We start from the raw sequence: 21,592 nt of genomic DNA on the forward strand, positions 1-21,592 counted from the left end.
GAAATGGTGAAAGTGGGCATCCTTGTCTTGTTCCAGTTTTTAGAGGGAATGCTTTCAACTTTTCCCCATTGATTATGATGTTTGCCATGGATTTGTCATTTGTGGTTTTTACTATTTTGAGGTATGTTCCTTCTGTGCCTAGTTTGTTGAGGATTATTATCATGAAGGGATGCTGGATTTCACTGAATGCTTTTGCCATATCTATTGAGATGGTTTTATGGGTTTTTTTTTAATTTCTGTTTAACTGGTGAACCACATTTATTGATTTGAATATGTTGAACCATCCTTGCATCCCCAGAATGAAATCTACTTGATCCTGATGAATTATCTTTTCGAGGTACTGTTGAATTTGATTTGCTAGTATTTTATTGAGTATATTTGCATCTATGTTCATTAGGGATATTGATATGTAGCTTTCTTTTTTGTTGTGCCCTTTCCTGGATTTGGTGTCGGGGTAATACTGGCTTCATGGAATGAGTTAGGGAGGATTCTCTCCTTCACAATCTTTTGGAACTCTTTCAGTAAGATTGGTATTAGTTCTTTTACATCTGGTAGAACGGGGCTGGGAATTCATTTGGTTCTGGACATTTTTTTGTTGTTGTTGGGAGATTTGTCTATTACTGATTCAATATTACTATTCATCATTGGTCTGTTCAGGATTGCTGTTTCTTTCTTATTCAAGCTTTAAGGGGAGGAGTTGTAGGTTTTCAGATATTTATCCATTTTGTCTGGGTTTTCTACTTTGTATGCATAGAGGTCTTCTATGATCAGATCATCATTTGTTTTTCTCTTGTATCAGTTATAATGTTTCCCTTTTTATTTCTGATTGAGCTTATTTAAATCCTCTTTCTTCTCTTCTTGGTTAATGTAGCTAGTGGTATATCAATTTTATTAATATTTTCCAAGAACCAACTTTTTCTTTCATTCATTGGGTTTATTTTTATTTTCAATTTGAATTAACTCTGCTCTGATCTTTGTTATTTGTTCTCCTGCCAGCTTTTGATTTGTTCTTACTTTTCTAATTCACTGAGGTATGATGTTAGGTTGTTAATTTCTGACCTTTCTGTCTTTTTGTTGTATGCATTTAGTGCTATAAACTTACACTATAGCACTGCTTTTGCAATCCCTCAGAGATTTTGATAACTTTTTTCACTGTTATTATTCATTTTAAAAAATTTTAATTTCCATCTTGATTTCATCATTGACCCAAAGGTCATTCAGGAGCAGGCTGTATAATTCCCATGTAATTTATATAGTTTTGAGAGTTCTTCCAGGAATTGATTTCTAGTTTTATTCCCTTATGGTCTAAGATAGTTGATATAATTTCAATTTTCTGAAAATGTATTGAGACTTCTTTTGTGGCCTAGCATATGATCTATCTTGGAAAATATTCCATGTACCAATGGAAGAACGTATATTCTGCAGTTTGGGGGCAAATATCTATTACTTCCATTTGTCCTAGAGTCCAGTGTAAATTTAGTGTTTCTTTGTTGATTTCATGCCTTGATGATCTGTGTAATGCAGTCAGTGGAGTGTTGAAGTCCCCTACTATTACTGTATTATAGTCTATTTTTTAATAAATTTGAGAGCCCTCGTGTTAGGTACATATACATTTAGGAGTTTATATTATTATGTTGATTTGGTCCCTTTGTCATTATATAATGACCTCCTTTGTCTTGTTTTACTGTTATTGATTTAAAGTATGTTTTATCTGATATAAGTATAGATACTCCTGATCTCTTTTGGTATCCATTTACATAAAGATTTTTCTACCCCTTTACATTGAGTCTATAAGAATCTTTATGAGTTAAACTATTCTTTTGAAGGCAACAGGTATTTGGGTTGTTTTATAAATCCATTCCATCAATTAAGTGGGACATTTAGACCATTTACATTCAATGTTAATACTGATATGTGAAATACTGTTACAGTCATCATATTGATTTCTACCTAGTTGCTTTGTATTCCACTTGTGTTACCATTTTATAAGAGTTGTGGGGGGGATTCCTGTGATGGCAGAGTGGAGGTGACCTCCTGGATTCGTGCTCCTGGAGAGGAAGGCATGGATCTCAGCCTGCCACAACTCTAGAAGATCACTCCCCCACAAGAACAGTGGTGTGAATCCATGGAGAATCAGCGTGGGACACAGAGAGCAAGAAAAGACTGAGGTGAACGGGAAATAGGATCGTGAAAATCTGGAGAGTGAGGGACAGACAATAGAGATTGGAGTGCGGGAGGGCTGTACCCGCCTCACCAGTGAGTGAGGTGGGTTCAGCCCCACAGGAAAGCAGCTTGTTCTCCCCACTGACCTCCACACCCACTCAATTAGGGATCTGCCTGAAGTTGGTGCACAATCACCACAGGAGATGTGGGGCTCCATGCAGAGGAGACATCAACAGGAAACAGCTTGGACTCTAGGGGTTCTGCGCCTGGATGGTGCTTAGAGGGGGAAGGATGGAGCTGCGCTAAGGTGAAAGGCAGCTCAGAGATGCCAAATTACAGCTTTTATTTGGTGGCCATCTAGTCGGGGAGCTACTGTGGGCTCCTGAGCTCACCAGGCCTCCGGCTCTGGTGCCTGCTGGACCCTGAACATTCACCCCTAGCGCCGGCAATCTGCAGGTGGGTAGTCGCTGTCTTGGGGTCCACAGCCTAGCCGCTGCGGAGCCATAGCATGCTGGACGGCTCCCTGGGCAGGTCCCTCCCCTAGTCTGGGAACCCATGCTAAGAGCTCTGGCTTTGTATGAACTCTGTGGACAGGAGACATTAATGGGAAACAGCTTGGACTCTAGGGGTTCTGCGCCGGAACAGCACTTGGCGGGGCAGGGATGGAGCTGCGCTAAGGCAAAAGGCAGCTTGGAGACACTGAATTATAGCTTTCATTCAGCAGTCCTCTAACCAGGGAGCTAATGTGCGCTCCTGAGCTTGCCAGGTCCCCGGCTCTGGTGCCTGCCAGATCCTGAACATTCACTCTCAGTGCTGGCGATCTGTGGGCAGGCAGTTGCCATCATGGGGTCCACAGCCTAGCCGCTGCAGAGCAATAGGGTGCCGGGTGGCTCCCTGGGCAGCTCGCTCCCCTAGTCCATGGACCCTCTCTAGGGGCCCCACCCTTGTGTGAACACTGAGGGCTTCCCCACTCCCGAGAGTGTCGAGGCTGGACCTTGAGGACATTGAGGTGGGGCAGACCTTTGCCTGTGGGAGCTGAAGCAATTGGGGCACTGAGCAAACGAGGGCACTGCCCCCTCCCCCTAGCCAGTGTCTTTCCTGTGGAAAGAGGCAGAAACCACCCCTCAAGAAGAAGAGTTGGAAAAAAAAAAAAAGAGAGAGACTTTCTGGCTGCAACTAGTGTGAATCCTGGCTGCTAACTGAAAGTCCACAACACAGTGACTTAACTCGCCAAACCAGTCTTAGATCAAACCAATCTTCTGGGGCTGGATCCATCAGGAGCAGCCCCCCAACTGAGGTGGAAAAAATTCTAAACAATACACAACAGTCTCCCCCCCTAGACAAAGGAAGCAACATACCTAGATTGCTTCACAGCCTAAGAACAGAGTACAAGGCGTGCTGCTATCTGGACTAAAGCTGTAAGAAGAGATCTAACGATTGATCCAGATGGGAAGGGCTCAGCGAAAGAACACGGGGATATAAAGAATGAAATGGAAATCTCATCCCCAAAGAGGAATACCAGCTCTCTACCAATTGACACAAACCAGATTCAAAATACCAACATGTCACAGGAAGAATTTCAATTATGGATTATAAACAAGCTGAATAATATACAAGAAAAAATGGATAACCAACACAAAGAAACCACAAAAAAAAAAAAAAAAACAGGATTTGGAAGAAAAATTCACTAAACAAACCAAAATATTGAAAAAAAACCAAACTGAACTCCAGGAAATGAAGAATTTATTCAGGGAGCTTCAAAACACAGTGGAAAGTGTCAAGAGCAGGGTAGATTAAACAGAAGAAAGAATCTCAGAGGTTGAAGATAACTCCTTTAAATTAAATAAGTCAGTCACAGAGATAGAGCAAAAAATAAGAAAAAAGATCAGAGTCTACAAGAAATGTGGGATTATGAGAAGAAGCCTAACGTGAGAGTTATCGGCATTCCTGAGGGTGAAGAAGATAATAAGCATGGGTTGGATAAGCTATTTCAAGATATAATTGAGGAAAATTTCCCAGGCCTTGCTAAAACTCTAGATATACAGGTTCAAGAAGCTCTAAAAACCCATGGGAGATTCACAACAAATAGGAAAACACCACGCCACGTAATCATCAGACTGACCAAAATATCCACTAAAGAGACCCTTCTTCGAGCTGTAAGGAGAAAGAAACAAGTAACATACAAAGGAAAGCCCATTAGAATTACGCCAGATTTCCCAACTGAAACCCTAAAGCAAGAAGAGGTTGGAGCCCCATTCTCACTCTTCTGAAACAGAATAATACCCAGCCTAGAATCTTGTACCCAGCTAAGCTAAGTTTTCTATACGAAGGAGAAATTAAGATATTCTCAGATAAACAAGGACTGAGGGAATTCACCAAGATAAGACTAGTCCTCCAAGAAGTACTCAAAACAGAGTTACACGTGGACCAGCACAAGAAAGACCCACAAATGTAAAACTACTCAAAGGCTAAAGATCAAATTCCAGCAACGACAATGGCTCAAGAGAGAAAACATAGCAATGAAGTTATACCCAACAAGATGAACAGAATTCTGTCCCACTTATCAGTTCTCTCAATAAATGTGAATGACTTGAATTCCCCACTCAAGAGACATAGACTGGCCCAATGGATAAAAAAAACACAAACCAGGTATCTGCTGTCTTCAGGAAACTCACCTAACCTGCAGAGATGCATTTAGATTGAAAATAAAAGGATGGAAATAGATATTTCAAGCAAACGGTAGCCAAAAGAAAGCTGGCGGGGCAGTTTTAATTTCCAATAACTTAGTTTTAAAACCAACAAAAGTAATAAAAGACAAAGATGGTTACTATATACTGGTGAAAGGCAGAATTCAACAAGAAGATATAACTATACTTAATATATAGGCACCCAACTTAGGTGCGCCCAGATTCACAAAGCAAACCCTACTTGATCTGAACCAAATGATAGATAACACTACTGTAATAGTTGGAGACTTTAACACCCCACTGATAGTACAGGACAGATCCTCCAAACAGAAAATTAACAAAGAAATAATGGACTTAAATAGAATGCTAGAACAAATGAGCCTGACTGACATCTACCAGACATTCCACCCAAAATCCACTGAATGTACTTTCTTCTCACCAGCTCATGGGACATTCTCTAAGATTGACCATATCCTAGGACATAAAGCATGTCTTAAAAAATTTAAAAAAATAGAAATTATACCATGCATCTTCTCAGATCACAGCAGAATAAAAGTAATAATGAACCCTAACAGAAATTCTTATTCCTACTCAAAGTCATGGAAGCTAAACAACCATCTCCTGAATGATTACTTTATAAATGAAGAAATCAAGATGGAAATCAAAAGATTCTTTGAATTAAATGACAAAGGAAACACAACTTATCAAAATCTGTGGGACACAGCTAAAGCAGTCCTGAGAGGAAAATTCATATCCATAAATGCCTATATCAAAAGGACAGAAAACTTACAAATAGACAAACTAATGAACAGACTCAAAGAGCTGGAGAAAGAAGAACAGACCGACCGACTTAGGAAAAGAAACTTAACTTGATTGAAACATGTCAGGAGCAGTCAGGTAGGTATGTTTATAAAGAGTACCTAATACTGAAGAAATGAAAATAAAGTGAATTCTGATAAAAAAAAAAAAGAAAAGAAAAACCAAACCCAGCAGAAGTTGAGAAATTATTAAGATCAAATCAGAACTGAATGAAAAGGACAACAAAAAAACCATAAGGGAAATTAATAAAACAAAAAGGTGGTTCTTTGAAAACATAAACAAAATAGACACACCTCTGGCTAGACTAACCAAGAACAGAAAAGAAAAATCTCTAATAACCTCCATCAGGAACATGAAAGGAGAAATGACAACTGATGCCACAGAGATACACGATATTATCTATGAATTCTACAAAAATCTTTATGCACACAAACTGAAAAACGAGGAGGAAGTGGACAAATTTTTAGAAACACAAAGCCTTCCCAGGCTCACCCAGGAAGAAATAGAATTCCGGAATAGACCAATATCTAGATCTAAAATCAAAACAGCAAAAAAAACCTTCCCAAAAAGAAAAGCCCTGGACCAGATGGGTTCACACCTGAATTTTACCATACCTACAAAGAACTGGTGCCCATCCTACATAAATTATTCTCCAATATTGAGAAGGATGCAATTCTCCCCAACACATTTTACCAAGCCAACAAAATTTTAATACCAAAACCAGGAAAGGATGCAACAAAAAAACAAAACTACAGACCAATATTCCTTATGAATATAGATGCAAAAATTCTCAATAAAATCCTAGCAATTCGAATCCAAGTGCTTATCAAAAAAATAATCCATCATGACCAAGTGGGCTTCATCCCGGAGATGCAGGGATGGTTTAACATATGGAAATCTATAAATGTAATTCACCACATAAATAGAAGCAAAAATAAAGACCATATGATCCTTTCAATAGATCCAGAAAAAGCATTTGACAAAATTCAACACCCTTTTATGATAAGAACACTTAACAAAATAGGCATAGATGGGGCCTATCTAAAAATGATACAAGCCATATATGACAAACCCACAGCCAACATCATACTCAATGGGGAAAACTTGAAAGCATTCCCACTTCGAACTGGAACCAGACAAGGCTACCCACTGTCCCCACTACTTTTCAACATAGTATTGGAAGTCCTTGCGAGAGCTATCAGGCAAGAGAGCAGAATCAAGGGAGTCCAAATAGGGAAGGAAGAGATCAAACTCTCACTCTTTGCTGATGATATGATGTTATATCTAGAAAACCCCAAGGATTCAACCAAGAGACTTCTGGGATTGATAAATGAATTCAGTGAAGTCTCAGGATACAAAATCAATACACACAAATCAGAGGCATTCATATATGCCAATAACAGTCAAACAGAGAACCAAATTAAGGACTCAATAGCCTTCAAAATAGCAACAAAGAAAATAAAATACCTAGGGATATATTTAACTAAGGAGGTAAAGGACCTCTATAGGGAGAACTATGAAACACTGAGGAGGGAAATAGCAGAGCATGTAAATAGGTGGAAAACCATACTATGCTCGTGGATCGGAAGAATCAACATTGTTAAAATGTCTATACTGCCCAAAGTTATCTACAGATTCAATGCAATCCCTATTAAATTACCAACATCATTTTTGACAGATATAGAAAGAATAATTTTACGCTTTGTATGGAACCAGAGAAGACCCCATTTAGCAAAAGCAATTTTAAGCAACAAAAACAAAATGGGAGGAATTAATTTGCCAGACTTCAAACTATACTACAAAGCTGTGATTATTAAAACTGCTTGGTATTGGCACAAGGGCAGGGACATGGACCAGTGGAACAAAACAGAAAATCCAAATATAAAACCATCCTCATATAGCCATCTAATCTTTGACAAAGCAGATATAAACATACTCTGGGGAAAAGATTCCTTATTTAGCAAATGGTGCTGGGAAAACTGGATAGCCACATGTAGAAGACTAAAACAGGACCCACAGCTTTCACCTCTCACAAAAATCAAATCACAGTGGATAACAGACTTAAACATTAGGTCGGAAACTATTAGAAACCTAGAAGAAAATGTAGGAAAGACTCTTACAGACATTGGCCTAGGCAAAGAATTTATGAAGAAGACCCCTAAGGCAATCACAGCAACAACAAAAATAAATGAATGGGACCTGATCAAATTAAAAAGCTTCTGCACAGCCAAAGAAACAGTCATGAGAGTAAACAGACAACCTACAGAATGGGAAAAAATTTTCACATACTACACATCAGATAAAGGACTGATAACAAGAATCTATTTAGAACTCAGGAAAATCAGTAAGAAAAAATCGAACAACCCTAGCAAAAAGTGGGCAAAGGACATGAATAGAAATTTTTCAAAAGAAGATATAAGAATGGCTAAAAAACGTATGAAAAAATGCTCAACATCCCTAATCATCAGGGAAATGCAAATCAAAACCACAATGAGATACCACTTAACCCCAGTGAGAATGGCCTTTATCAAAAAGTCCCAAAACAGTACATGTTGGCATGGATGCGGCGAGACAGGAACACTCATACACTGCTGGTGGGACTGTAAACTAGTGCAACCCCTATGGAAAACAATATGGAGATACCTTAAATAGATTCAAGTAGACCTACCATTCGATCCAGCAATCCCATTATTGGGCATCTACCCAGAAGAACAAAAGTCATTCTATAAAAAAGACACCTGTACCCGAATGTTTATAGCAGCACAATTCACAATTGCAAAGATGTGGAAACAACCGAAATGCCCATCCATTCATGAATGGATTAGTAAATTGTGGTATATGTATACCATGGAGTATTACTCAGCTACAAGAAATAACGGTGATACGACATCTCTTTGGTTCTCCTGGAGAGAATTGGAACCCATTATATTAAGTGAAGTATCCCAAGAATGGAAAAACAAGCACCACATGTACTCGCCAGAAAATTGGTTTCCCTGATCATCACCTAAGTGCACATTTGGGAATAACACCAATTGGGTATCGGACAGAGGTGGGAGCTGGGGGGGAAGGGATGGGTGTATACCTACTTGATGAGTGCGATGCGTACTGTCTGGGCAATGCCACGCTTGAAGTTCTGACTCGGGGGCATGGGGGGAGGGGATGGGTGCATACCTACGTGATGAGTGCAATGAGCACTGTCTAGGGTTGGACACGCTTGAAGCTCAGATTCAGGGGGATGGGGGGGTATAGGCAATATATATAACCTGAGCTTTTGTACCCCCATAATAAGCTGAAATAAAAAAAACAGATTTGGAAAAAAAATGGAACACACAGGTTGATAATTGCATAGATAGAAACAGATTAGTAGTTTTCAGGGACTATGGGAAAGAGGAAATGCGAAACTAAACAACCTGCTGTTGAAAGATAGTTTGGTAAAAGAGGAAATTAAAATGAAAATCAAGACTATTTGAACTACATGATAGAGGGGACACAAGACATCAAAATCTGTGCGCTACAGCTATAGTAGTCCTGAGAGTAAAATTCATAGCCCTAAATGCCTACATCCAAAAGACAAAAAGATCACAAATCAACAATTTAGTGAATCATCTCAAAGCACTGGAAAAGGAAGAGCAAACCAATCCAAAACCCAGCAGAAGAAAAGAAATAACCACGATCAGAGCAGAACTAAATTAAATCAATGATAAAATAATTATACAGATTAATGAAACAAAAAGTTGGCTCTTTGAAAAGATAAACAAAATTGCCAGGCCTCTCGCTAGATTAACAAGAAGCATGAAAGAAAGGACTCTATTAAGCTGAATCAGAAATTATAAAGGAGAAACCACAACTGATACCATTGAAATACAAATATCATCTCTGAATACTATAAAAATCACTATGCACATAAATTTGAAAACGTGGAGTAAATGTGCAAATACTTGGAAACACGCAGCCTCACTTAGGAATAAAATTCCTGAACAGACCAATATCAAGTATCAAAATTGAAATCAGCAATAAAAATTCTTCCAACAAAAAAATTCCCAGGTCAGATGGTTTCACACATGAATTTTACCATACCTTCAAAGAACTGGTACCTCTACTACAGAAATTATTTCATAATATCGAGGAGAAAGGAATCCTCTCCAACTCATCTTACTAAGCCAGTATCACTTTGATATCAAAGACAGAAAAGAATACAACAAAAAATGAAAACTACAGACCAATATCCCTTATGAATATAGATGCAAAAATTGTCAATAAAATCCTGGCAAACTCAATTCAGCTGCACATCAAAAAATAATCCATTATGACCAAGTTGATTTCATACGAGAGATGCAAGTTTGCTTCAACTTATGCAAACCTATAAACATAATTCACAACATAAATAGGAAAAAAGATCATATGATCCTCTCAATAGACACAGAAAAAGCATTTGACAAAATCCTGCACACTTTTTGATAAGAATGTTTAACAAAATAGGCATAGATGAGACTTACCTCAAAAGTATAAAAGCCATATATGAAAAATCCACAGCCAACATCATACTGAATGGAGAAATATTGAAAGTATTTCTGCTTACAACTGGAACCAGTTGCCCAGTATCACCTTTCTATTGAACATAACGGTAGAAGTCCTAGCCAGAGCAATCGGACAAGAGAAGGAAATTAATGGTATCCAAATGTGGAAAGAAGTGGTCAAACTATCTCTCTTTGTTGACCATATGATCTCATATCTATAAAACCTTAATGATTCTGCCCAGAGACTCGTGGAAATGACAAACAAATTCAGCAAAGTTTCAGGTTACAAAATCAATGGATGCACATCTGTGGCATTCCTATACACCAACAATAGTCAAGCTGAGAATCAAATTAAAGACTCAATACCTTTCAAAATAGCAACAAAGAAAACAAAATACCTAGGAACATACATAACTAAGGAGATGAAAGGCATCTACAGGGAGAACTAGAAAACATTGAGGAAGGAAATAGCAGAGGACATAAAGAGATGGAAAACCATACCATGCTCATGGATCTGCATAAAAACATTCTTAAAATGTCTATATTACCCAAAGTGATCTAGAGATTCAATGTAATACTCATTAAAATACTAACATCATTTTTCACGGATCTAGGAAAAATAGTTCTAGGCTTCATATGGAACCAAAAAAGACCCTGAATAGCCAAAGCAACCTTAAGCAATAAGAACAAATCAGAAGGCATCAATTTACCAGATGTCAAGCTATACTATAAGGGTATAGTTAGCAAAACAGCATGGTACTGGAACAAAAACAGAGACATAGACCTATGAAACAGATCTGAAAACCCAGATAAAAACCATCCTCATATTGCCATCTGATCTATAACAAAGCAGACAAAAACATACACTGGAGAAAAGAATTTCTGCTTAATAATTGGTTCTGGGAATTAGATAGCAACATGTATAAGACTGAAAAGGGATCCACATCTCTTACCATCCACAAAAATTAATTCACAATGGATAAAAGACTTCAACCTAAGACATAAAACTATAAGAATTCCAGAAGAAGATGTTGAAAAAACACTACTAGATATAGGCCTACACAAAGAATCTATGAAGAACACTCCAAAGGCAATAACACCAACAACAAAAATTAACAAATGGGCCTTGATTAAATTGAAAGGTTCTATACAGCCAAGGAAACAATCAATAGAGTGAATAGACAACCTACAGAACAGGATAAAATATTTGCATGCAATACATCCAATAAAGGGCTAATAACCAGAATCTACAAGGAACTCAATTGAATCAAAAAGAAAAGATCAAGCAACCCCATTGAAAGTGGGCAAAAGACATGAACAGAAGCTTTTCAAAAGGTGATAGACTAATGGCCAACAAAATATGAGAGATGCTCAATGTCTCTCATCATCAGGCAAAGGCAAATCAAAACCTCAATGAGATATCATCTAACCACAGTGAGAATGGCTTTTATCCAAAAGTCCCGAAGGAACAGATGCTGGTGTGGATTTGGAGAGAAAGGTACACTTACACACCATTGGTGGGAGTGAAAACTAGTACAACCTCTATGTAAAATAGTATGGAGATACGTCAAAGAACTAAAATAGACCTACCATTTGATCCAGCAATCCCACTATTGGGTATTGCCATAAAGAATAAAGGTAATTTTTTGAAAAAGACACATATACTCGAATGTTTATTGTAACACAATTCACAGTCACAAACATGTGGAATTAACCCAAGTGCCCAGCAATACATGAGTGGATTAATGAAATGTGGTATATGTATACTTGGGAGTACTACTTGACCATAAAAAATGGTGAACTATTATTACCTTTTGTAACAACCTGTATGGAACTGGAGACCATTCTTCTAATAAATCTATTGCAAGAATGGAAAAACAAATACCACATGTACTCACTATTAAATTGGAACTAATCAATAAACACCCATGTGCACATAAGGTCATAAAACTCAACAGAAACCAAGCAGGTGGGAGGAGAAGAAGGCAATGGGTAAATTTACTCCTAACGGGTACAATGCATGGTACCTTTGTGACGATCACACTTATAATTTTGACTCAAACTGCACAAAAGCAAATCATGTAACCCAGACATTTGTTGTCCCATAATATTCTGAATTTTTAAAAATATATCTACCCAGTAGTGGAACTGCTGGATCAAATGGTAGGTCTATTTTAGTTCTTTGAGTTATCTCCATATTATTTTCCATAGAGATTGTACTAGTTTGCAGTCTCACCAGCAGTGTATGAGTGTTCCTATCTCTCTATGTCCATGCTAACATTTATTGTTGTGAGACTTTTTGATAAAAGCCATCCTCTTCAGCACAATTTACAATCGCAAAGATGTGGAAACAACCCAAATGCCCATCAATTCATGAATGGATTAGTAAATTGTGGTATATGTACACCATGGAGTATTAGCTATAAGAAATAACAGTGATATAGAATCCCTTTTGTTCTCCTGGAGAGAGTTGGAACCCATTCTATTAAGTGAAGTATCCCAAGAATGGAAAAACAAGCACCACATGTACTCACCAGCAAATTGGTTTCCCTGATTATCACCTAAGTGCACATTTGGGAATAACACCAATTGGGTATCGGACTGAGGTGGGGGGTGGGGAGAGGGGATGGGTGTATACCTACATGATGAGTGTGTTGCGCACCATCTGGGGAATGGTCACGCTTGAATGTTCTGACTCAGGGGGATGGGGGTGGAGGGGAGGGGATGGGGGTATAACTACATGATGAGTGCAATGCGCACTGCCTGGGGAATGGACATGCTTGAAGTTCTGACTTGGGGGGATGGGATGGACATGGGCAATATATATAACCTGAACTGTTGTACCCCCATAATAAGCTGAAATACAAATAAATGAATAAATAAACATAAAATAAATATTTAAGTTTTTGTTTTAAATACATGTTTTAATCTATATGAGGTTGATTTTATATATTGTTTGGTAGAAATTACATTTTATGTTTGTCCCTATGATTAATATTTTCTCAAGAAACTTATTAAAATTCAGTAGGTTTAATTTTCTTCAAAAAAATAAGCCATTCTCATGGTGTGTTAAGTGATATCTCATTGCGGTTCTGGTTTGTGTTTCCCTGATGATTAGAGATGTGCATTATTTTCACATTTCTTGGCCATTAGTCTATCTTCTTTTAAAAAGTTTCTGTTCATGTTATTTGCCCACTACTGGGTATCTACCCAAAAGAAAAAAAGACATTCTATAAAAAAGACATATGCATTCGAATGTTTATAGCAGCAAAATTCACAATTGCAAAGGTGTGGAAATCATCCAATTTCCCATCAATACATGAGTAGATTAATAAAATGTGATATAGGTATACAATGGAGTACTACTCAGCTGTAATAAAAAAAAGTATGAACTACTTATTGTATTATACTGGATGGAGCTGGAGCCCATTCCTCTAAGTACAGTATCACAAGAATGGAAAAACAAACACCACACATACTTACCATTAAATTGGTACTAACTGATCAACACTAATGTGTATATATGGGAAGTAAAATTCATAGGGTGTCAGGCACGTGGGAGGGGGGAGGATGGGATGGGTAAATCCACACCTAACAGATGTGAGGCGCACTGTCTGGGGATGGGCATACTTGCCAGGCAGTGCAAAGGCAATTTACATAACCAAAGTGTTTGTACTGCTGTAATATTCTGAAGAACAAAAAATATATATACCTACCATATGATCCAGCCATTCCACTCATAGGTATTCACACAAGAGAAGTTAATATATTTCCATATAAAGACTTGTACATGAATGGTCATAGTCACATTATTTGTAATAGTCAAAAAGTGGAAACCCAAATGTCCATTAACAGGTGACTGGATAAATAAACTGGGTTATAGCTAGAACATGGAATGGTACTCGGCAATGAAAAGAAATCAGTACAATAAAATGGGTGAATCATATTGATATTATGCTGACTTAAAGAAGTCAGATTCTTTTTAAAAGGGCAATGCAAAGTGTGTGATTCTATTTATATGAAGTTCTAGGAAGTGCAAACTAATCTATAACAACAGAAAGTACATTATCAGTATCACATGGATGTTACAGCAGGTGATGGGAACCATGATTTTAAAGGTCTATGGGGAACCTTTTGTGTGTGATTATCTTCATGTGGTGATGGTTTCATGGATTTACACATATGTCAAAACTTATCAAATTGTGCAGTTTAAGTATGTATTGTTTATAGTATGTCAATTATACCTCAAGCAGTTAAAACATTAAATCTAACTTGTAACTGTGACATCATAGTTGTATGTTGAAAATGAAGAATATGGTATAATAATGAAGAAGTTGTAGGTACAGAAATAAAAGGCCTTTTAATTTTTATTATTTCAATGAACACATGGTAGTTTGAAGTACATGGAAGATATTCATTCCTATGTAATATAATAAAATATTTTCTTCTGAATGATAAATATCCATGTACATGGAAGTGCAGTGAAAGACAAATTTTCTATCATTGCCTATGAAAACATAAAATAGTCTGACCATTTTGAATAACAATGGAACACAGTGCATCAAGAGGTTTCAGTTATTCTGTTCTGAGAAGTTACATCATAAAAACACAATAAATATAAAAAGATCTTTTAAAATATTTATGTTTGTTAACCATAATTCTACTTCCAGTAATTCATTCTCAGATGTATAAAAACAGTTAAGAACAAGCAGCAGAACTGCAGCACTAATATAACAACAAAAATTTGAAACTAACACAAACAGCCTATAATAAGGGATTACTAGGCTAAATTTGGGGCATCCAGATGATAAATCTGAATCCACTAAAAATGGTACTTTTTATTAAATTTAGGGACATAGGAAAATGCTGAAATAGAGCTTAGTGGGTGGAAAAAGAGGTTACAAACCAAGATGTACAGTATGATCCTTATTTTAAGTACAAAACAAAATGCTTGGGGGGGTGTTGGTATCCATGTGTGTGTGTGTGCATATATGTGTGTGTGTGTGTGTGTGTGTATTCTTATGCATATATGTATGCATGTGTGAGAGACAGAAGATATTAATTTTTATGCATCCATGTCTGTGTTTGGGGTTGTTTATATATATGGAAACACACAATGTCTGGCACATATTAGGCAAAAAATATATACTAATGTATACCACAAAAACATACCTACAGAAAAGATATTACAAGTGCATAGCATAGAAGTTATGAATGAATTTTAGTACATAGAATTAAGAGTGATTTTATTTTCTTGATATTTGTTATTTTCCAAATTGTCAACAATCGGTATGCATTGTTTTTACATTGAAAACAAAAACCCCCAAAATGTTAATAATAGTTTTCTTTACATGAAAGAATTTTTATTTTTATTTTTTACTTTCCAGTGTTTTTGAAATTGTGTTTTATTACTTTTCTTCAGCATATTATGGGGGAAATCAAATTTAATTGATGGATCGGTTTAGTATAGTGGATAGAGGACAGCCTCTGGTAACCAAAGTGGGTTTGAATACTAGCACTACCATTTATTTATTTAACTTTGTAATTGGAGCAGTTTTATGTAATCTTTCTGACCTTTGAATTTGTCATTTGAAAAATGGGGATATCTTCCTGAAAAGGTTACTATGGGGATTAAATAAAATTAATTATAGAAGACATCTTGCACATTTTTGAGCATCAATCCCAGAGTTGGTGCTCAATAAACAATAGCTATATTTTTTTATTTAAGAACATTGAACAATGTATAATAATCATCCTGATAAGCAAGATTATGCTTCTAGGGACCAAATTTCAACATTTCTCTAAACCATCCTTCCCAACATAGATTAACATTACCTGGAGAAGGCTTGTGTCCAAATATGCCATTGAAGAAAGCGGGCATCCGGATACTGCCACCAATATCAGAGCCCACACCAATCACTGAGCAGGCAGCTGCCACTGTGCAGCCTTCACCACCTAGAGGAAACACAAAATACTCCTTTCAAATAAATAAATTACCTAAATCACTGTTTACATGGAATATTATTTCTCACCTTCCACTTTCAATCTTTCTTTTTTTATTTCCTTAAATACATTATTTGTGAAAAGAAAACAATGAATGCAAAATGAAAACCTTTCCCTCATTCATTCATACAGCAAATAAACATGAACAGAGTATGTTTTTTGTGTTAGGGTTGACACAAAAACGATTCTGCTTATCCAAAATTTTTAAAAAGATTAAGATAAAAATGGATCGAAATAAGTTATTGTTATAATAAATGACTTAAATAACATTGGCAATCAATAAATATTGAGCAATGACAAACTAGTGTCATGAAGTAAAAAATTACAATTTATTTTTGGTCATATATTGTTGGCCTTGAAATTGACAACTCCATTCCAAAGTGTTACAACAATTTTATGATGGCATCATCTTTTCTTTTTTTTCTTCTTTATTTCAGCATATTATGGGGGTACAAATCTTTAGATTATGTATATTGCCCATGTCCTACCTGAGTCAGAGCTTCAAGCATGTCCATCTCCCAGACGGTGCACACCACATCCATTCTGTGGGTATATACCCATCAGCTCTTCCCCCCTCACATCTGCCCAACACTTGATGAATGTTATTGCTATATGTGCACTTTAGTGGTGATCAGTTAAAACTAATTTGATGGTGAGTACATGTGGTGTTAGTTTTTCCATTCTTGGTATACTGCACTTAGTAGAATGGGTTCCAGCTCCATCCAGGAAAATACAGGGGTGCTATATCACCACTGTTTTTGTGGCTGAATAGAACACCATGGTATACATATACCACACTTTATGAATCCACTCATGTATTGATGGGCACTTGGGTTGTTTCCACATCTCTGCAATTGTGACTTGTGCTGCTATCAACATATAGTAGGCCACAAAGCATGTCTCAAAAAATTTAGAAAAATAGAAATTACACCATGCATCTTCTCAGACCACAGTAGAATAAAATTAGAAATCAACCCCAACAGAAACTCTAATCTCTAAACAAAGTCATGGAAATGAAATAACCTTCTGCTGAACAATTATTTCACTAAGGAGGAAATCATAATGGAAATCAAAAGATTCTTTGAACTAAATGATAAAGGAGACCCAAGTTATTCAAAATTGGTAGGACACAGCTAAAGCAGTCCTGAGAGGAAAATATATATCCATAAATGCCTACATGCAAAAGACAGAAAGATCACAAATAAATAATCTAATGGATCATCTCAAAGAACTAGAAAAGGATGAGCAAACTGACCCCAAACTCAGCAGAAGAAAAGAAATAACAAAGATCAGAGCAAAACTACATGAAATTGCAAATAAAAAAACTATACAGAAGATTAATAAAACAAAAAGTTGGTTCTTTGAAAAAATAAACAAAATTGACATGTCTCTGGCTAGATTAATGAGAAGCAGAAAAGAAAGAACTCTAATAAGCTACTTCAGGAATGAAAAAGAAGAAATTACAAAATATCATGGAAATACAAAATATCACCTATGAATACTATAAAAACCTCTATGCACATAAACTGGAAAATGCAGAGGAAATGGACAAATTTTTAGAAACACACAGCCTCCCAAGGCTCAAACAGAAAGAAATAGAATTCCTGAACAGACTGATATCAAGTACCAAAAGTGAAACAGCAATAAAAACCTTCCTAAAAAGAAAAGTCCCAGACCAGATGGTTTCACACCTGAATTTTACCAGACCTACAAAGAAGAACTGGTGCCTAACCTGCAGCAATTATTCCACAACACTGAGAAGGAAGCAATCATCCCAAGACATTTTATGAAGTCAACATCACCCTGACACCAAAACCCAGAAAGGACACAACCAAAAAAGAAAACTACAGACCAATATCCCTTATGATTATAGATGTAAACATGCTCAATAAAATCCTTGCAAACCAAATTCAGGTGCTTATCAAAAATAATAATCCATTATGACCAAGTGGGCTTCATCCCTGAGATGCAGAGATGGTTCAACACATGCAAATCTATAAATTTAATTCACAACATAAATAGAAACAAATACAAAGACCATATGATCCTCTCAATAGATGCAGAAAAAACATTCGACAAAATTCAACATTCTTTTTTTTTTTTTTTTTTTGAGACAGAGTCTCGCTTTGTTGCCCGGGCTAGAGTGAGTGCCGTGGCATCCGCCTAGCTCACAGCAACCTCACACTCCTGGGCTTAAGCGATCCGACTGCCTCAGCCTCCCGGGTAGCTGGGACTACAGGCATGCGCCACCATGCCTGGCTAATTTTTTCTATGTATATATTTAGTTTGCCAGATAATTTCTTACTATTTTTAGTAGAGACAGGGTCTCGCTCTTGCTCAGGCTGGTCTTAAACTCCTGAGCTCAAACGATCCGCCCACCTCAGCCTCCCAGAGTACTAGGATTACAGGCATGAGCCACCGCACCCGGCCTAAAATTCAACATTCTTTTATGATAAGAACACTCAACAAAATAGGCATAGATGGGACTTAGGTAAAATTGACACAAGTCATATATGACAAATGCACAGCCAACATCATACTGAATGGGGAAAAATTGAAAGCATTCCCACTTAGAACTGGAACCAGACAAGGTTGCCCTCTATCATCACTTATATTCAACTATGTGCTGTAAGTTCTAGCCAGAGCAATCAGACAAAAGGAGGAAATCAAGGGCATCCAAATGGGGGCAGAAGAGATCAAACTATCTCTCTTTGCTGATGATATGATCTTATACCTAGAAAAACCCAAAGATTCTGCCATGAGACTACTAAAATTGATAAACAAATTCAGCAAAGTCTCAGGTTACAAAATCAACATACAGAAATCAGTGCCTTTCCTGTACGTCAACACAGTCAAACTGAGAACCAAATCAAAGACTCAGTACCCTTCACAATAGCAACAAAGAAAATAAAATACCTAGGAACATATTTAAATAAGGAGGTAAAAGACCTCTACAGGGATAATTATGAAACACTGAGGAAGGAAATAGCAGAGGACATAAACAGGTGGAAAACCATACCATGCTCATGGGTCAGCAGAATCAACATTGTTAAAATGTCTATACTACTCAAAGTGACCTACAGATTCAATGCAATCCCTATTAAAATACCAACATCATTTTTCACAGATATAGAAAAAATAATTCTACACTTCGTATGGATACAGAGAAGACCCTGGATAGCAAAAGCAATCTTAAGCAAAATGAACAAATTGGGAGGCATGAATTTATCAGACTTCAAGCTATATTACAAGGCTATAGTAGCTAAAATGCAATGGTACTGGCACAAGAATAGAGACATAGATCCATGGAACAGAACTGAGAACCCAGATATAAAACCATCCTCATATAGCCATCTAATCTTTGACAAAGCAGACAAAAACATACACTGGGGAAAAGAATCCTTATTCAATAAATGGTGCTGGGAAAACTGGATAGCCACATGTAGAAGACTGAAACAGGATTCACACATTTCACCTCTCACAAAAATCAAGTCACGGTGGATAACTGACTTAAACCTAAGGCATGAAACTATAAGAATTCTAGAAGAAAATGTTGGAAAATCTGTTATAGACATTGGCCTAGGCAAAGAATTTATGAAGAAGACCCCAAAGGCAATCACAGCAACAATAAAAATAAATAAATGGGACCTGATCAAATTGAAAAGCTTCTGGTCAGCAAAGGAAACTATCACAAGAGCAAACAGACAACCTACAGAATGAGAGAAAATATTCACATGTTACACATCTGATAAAGCGCTGGTAAATAGAATCTACATAGAACTCAGGAAAATCAGCAAGAAAAAATCAAAAACCCTATGAAAAAGTGGGCAAAGGACACAAACAGAAAATTTTCAAAAGAAGATAGACTAATGGCTAACAAACCTATGAAAACATTTTCAATATCTCTAATCATCAGGGAAATGCAAATCAAAACCATGATGAGATATCACTTATCTCCAGTGAGAATGGCTTTTATCAAAAAGTCCCAAAACAATAAATGTTGGCATGGATGTGGAGAGATAGGAACACTCATACACTGCTGGTGGGACTGCAAACTAGCACAACCTCTGAGATACCTCAAAGAGATACAAGTAGAACTACCATTTGACCCAGAAATCGCATTACTGGGCATCTACCCAAAAGAACAAAAGACATTCTATAAGAAAGACATCTGCACTAGAATGTTTATAGCAGCACTTTCAATCTTTCTGGGTCTTTAGATCTAAAGTTAGTCTCTTATAGACAGCATTTATTTGTATCATGATTTAAATCCACTCTGCCAATCTATAGATTTTGGGGATATTATTCCATTTACACTTATAGTAATTACTGATCAGGTATTTTCTTAGAAGGTGTCTTGCCTGGGTCTGTGTCTGTGTGTGTGTGTGTGCTTTTTTTAATTGCCCCTTTATAAAGTAGTGCTTTTAAATGTCTTAATATCCCAAGTATTCTCATCCTAGCTTTTTCTCGGGTCCTTAGATATTCCATTGTATTTCTATACATATAAACTATTTCTCCAGATATCTGAAGGTCTGGAATCCCCATGTAACTTTCATGAGCAGTGCCTACTCTTTCTTGCAGATTTTTTCGACATTAGATGCAAGCAATCTTGCCTTTCCCTATCTGAGCTCTCAGTTAGGCAAAACAAAGACCAGTCATTCAGGCATGCCCCAGACAGGTTAGAACATTGCAGATTAGTTCTTCTCTGCTTCCTATGTTGGAAGCAAGAATTGGGCAGTTGCTTCCTCCCACCTGCACTGTGCCAGGGAGTGGCATGAGTCAAGAGTGAGCAAAATTTCTATGAAATTTCCTACCATTTTGAATATGGCTTTATCTTTGATTGTGTGTTCACTTAATAGCTATAAACCTTTGTTTCCCAGAACTCCTATAAAGTTATTTTAGTCAGTCTCTAGCTGTTCTTTTTAATTTTTTCTATAGGGTGAATGAAGGCCTAGAGCTTCCTAGTCTGCAACTTTGCTAAAAAACACTCCCCAACAAATTTGATGTGTTGTATTTTCAATTCTGTTTATTTTTTAAATGTCCCTTGAGGCTTCTTCTTAAATCCATTTTTATTTAGAAATGTACCATTTAATTTCCAAATATTTTGAGTATTTTAAGCTCTCTTGCTGCAATTGATTACTAGTTTAATTCTACTGTGGTAGAATTAAGTACTCATTATATGAGTCTATTCCTTTAAATTTGTTAAGGAGTGTTTTATGATCCAGAATATGGTCTATCTTGTTGAAAGTTCCCTGTGAGCTTGAGAAAAATGTGTATTTTACAGTTCTTAGATGAAGAGATCTATAGATGTCAATTAGATCAAGTTTATTGATGGTGTCATTTAGTTCAACTATGTCCTTACTAATTTTCTGCCTTTCTGATCTGTCAGTTGCTGACAGGGCT

General features: G+C 36.8%; 1 protein-coding gene across 3 annotated transcripts in view; it reads right to left on the minus strand.

Annotated features, from left to right (window-relative positions):
* FAAH2 (fatty acid amide hydrolase 2) overlaps positions 1-21,592 on the minus strand; it is a 104,288-nt gene that overhangs the window by 50,073 nt on the left and 32,623 nt on the right. For all 3 annotated transcript variants that reach the window (XM_045538095.1, XM_045538094.1, XM_045538096.1), the window contains one exon: positions 16,022-16,141. In XM_045538095.1, coding sequence (XP_045394051.1) covers positions 16,022-16,141 — 120 coding nt within the window. The remainder of the gene's footprint in view (positions 1-16,021; positions 16,142-21,592) is intronic.

This window comes from Lemur catta, chromosome X (assembly GCF_020740605.2).
Source record: "Lemur catta isolate mLemCat1 chromosome X, mLemCat1.pri, whole genome shotgun sequence".
NCBI lineage: Eukaryota > Metazoa > Chordata > Mammalia > Primates > Lemuridae > Lemur > Lemur catta.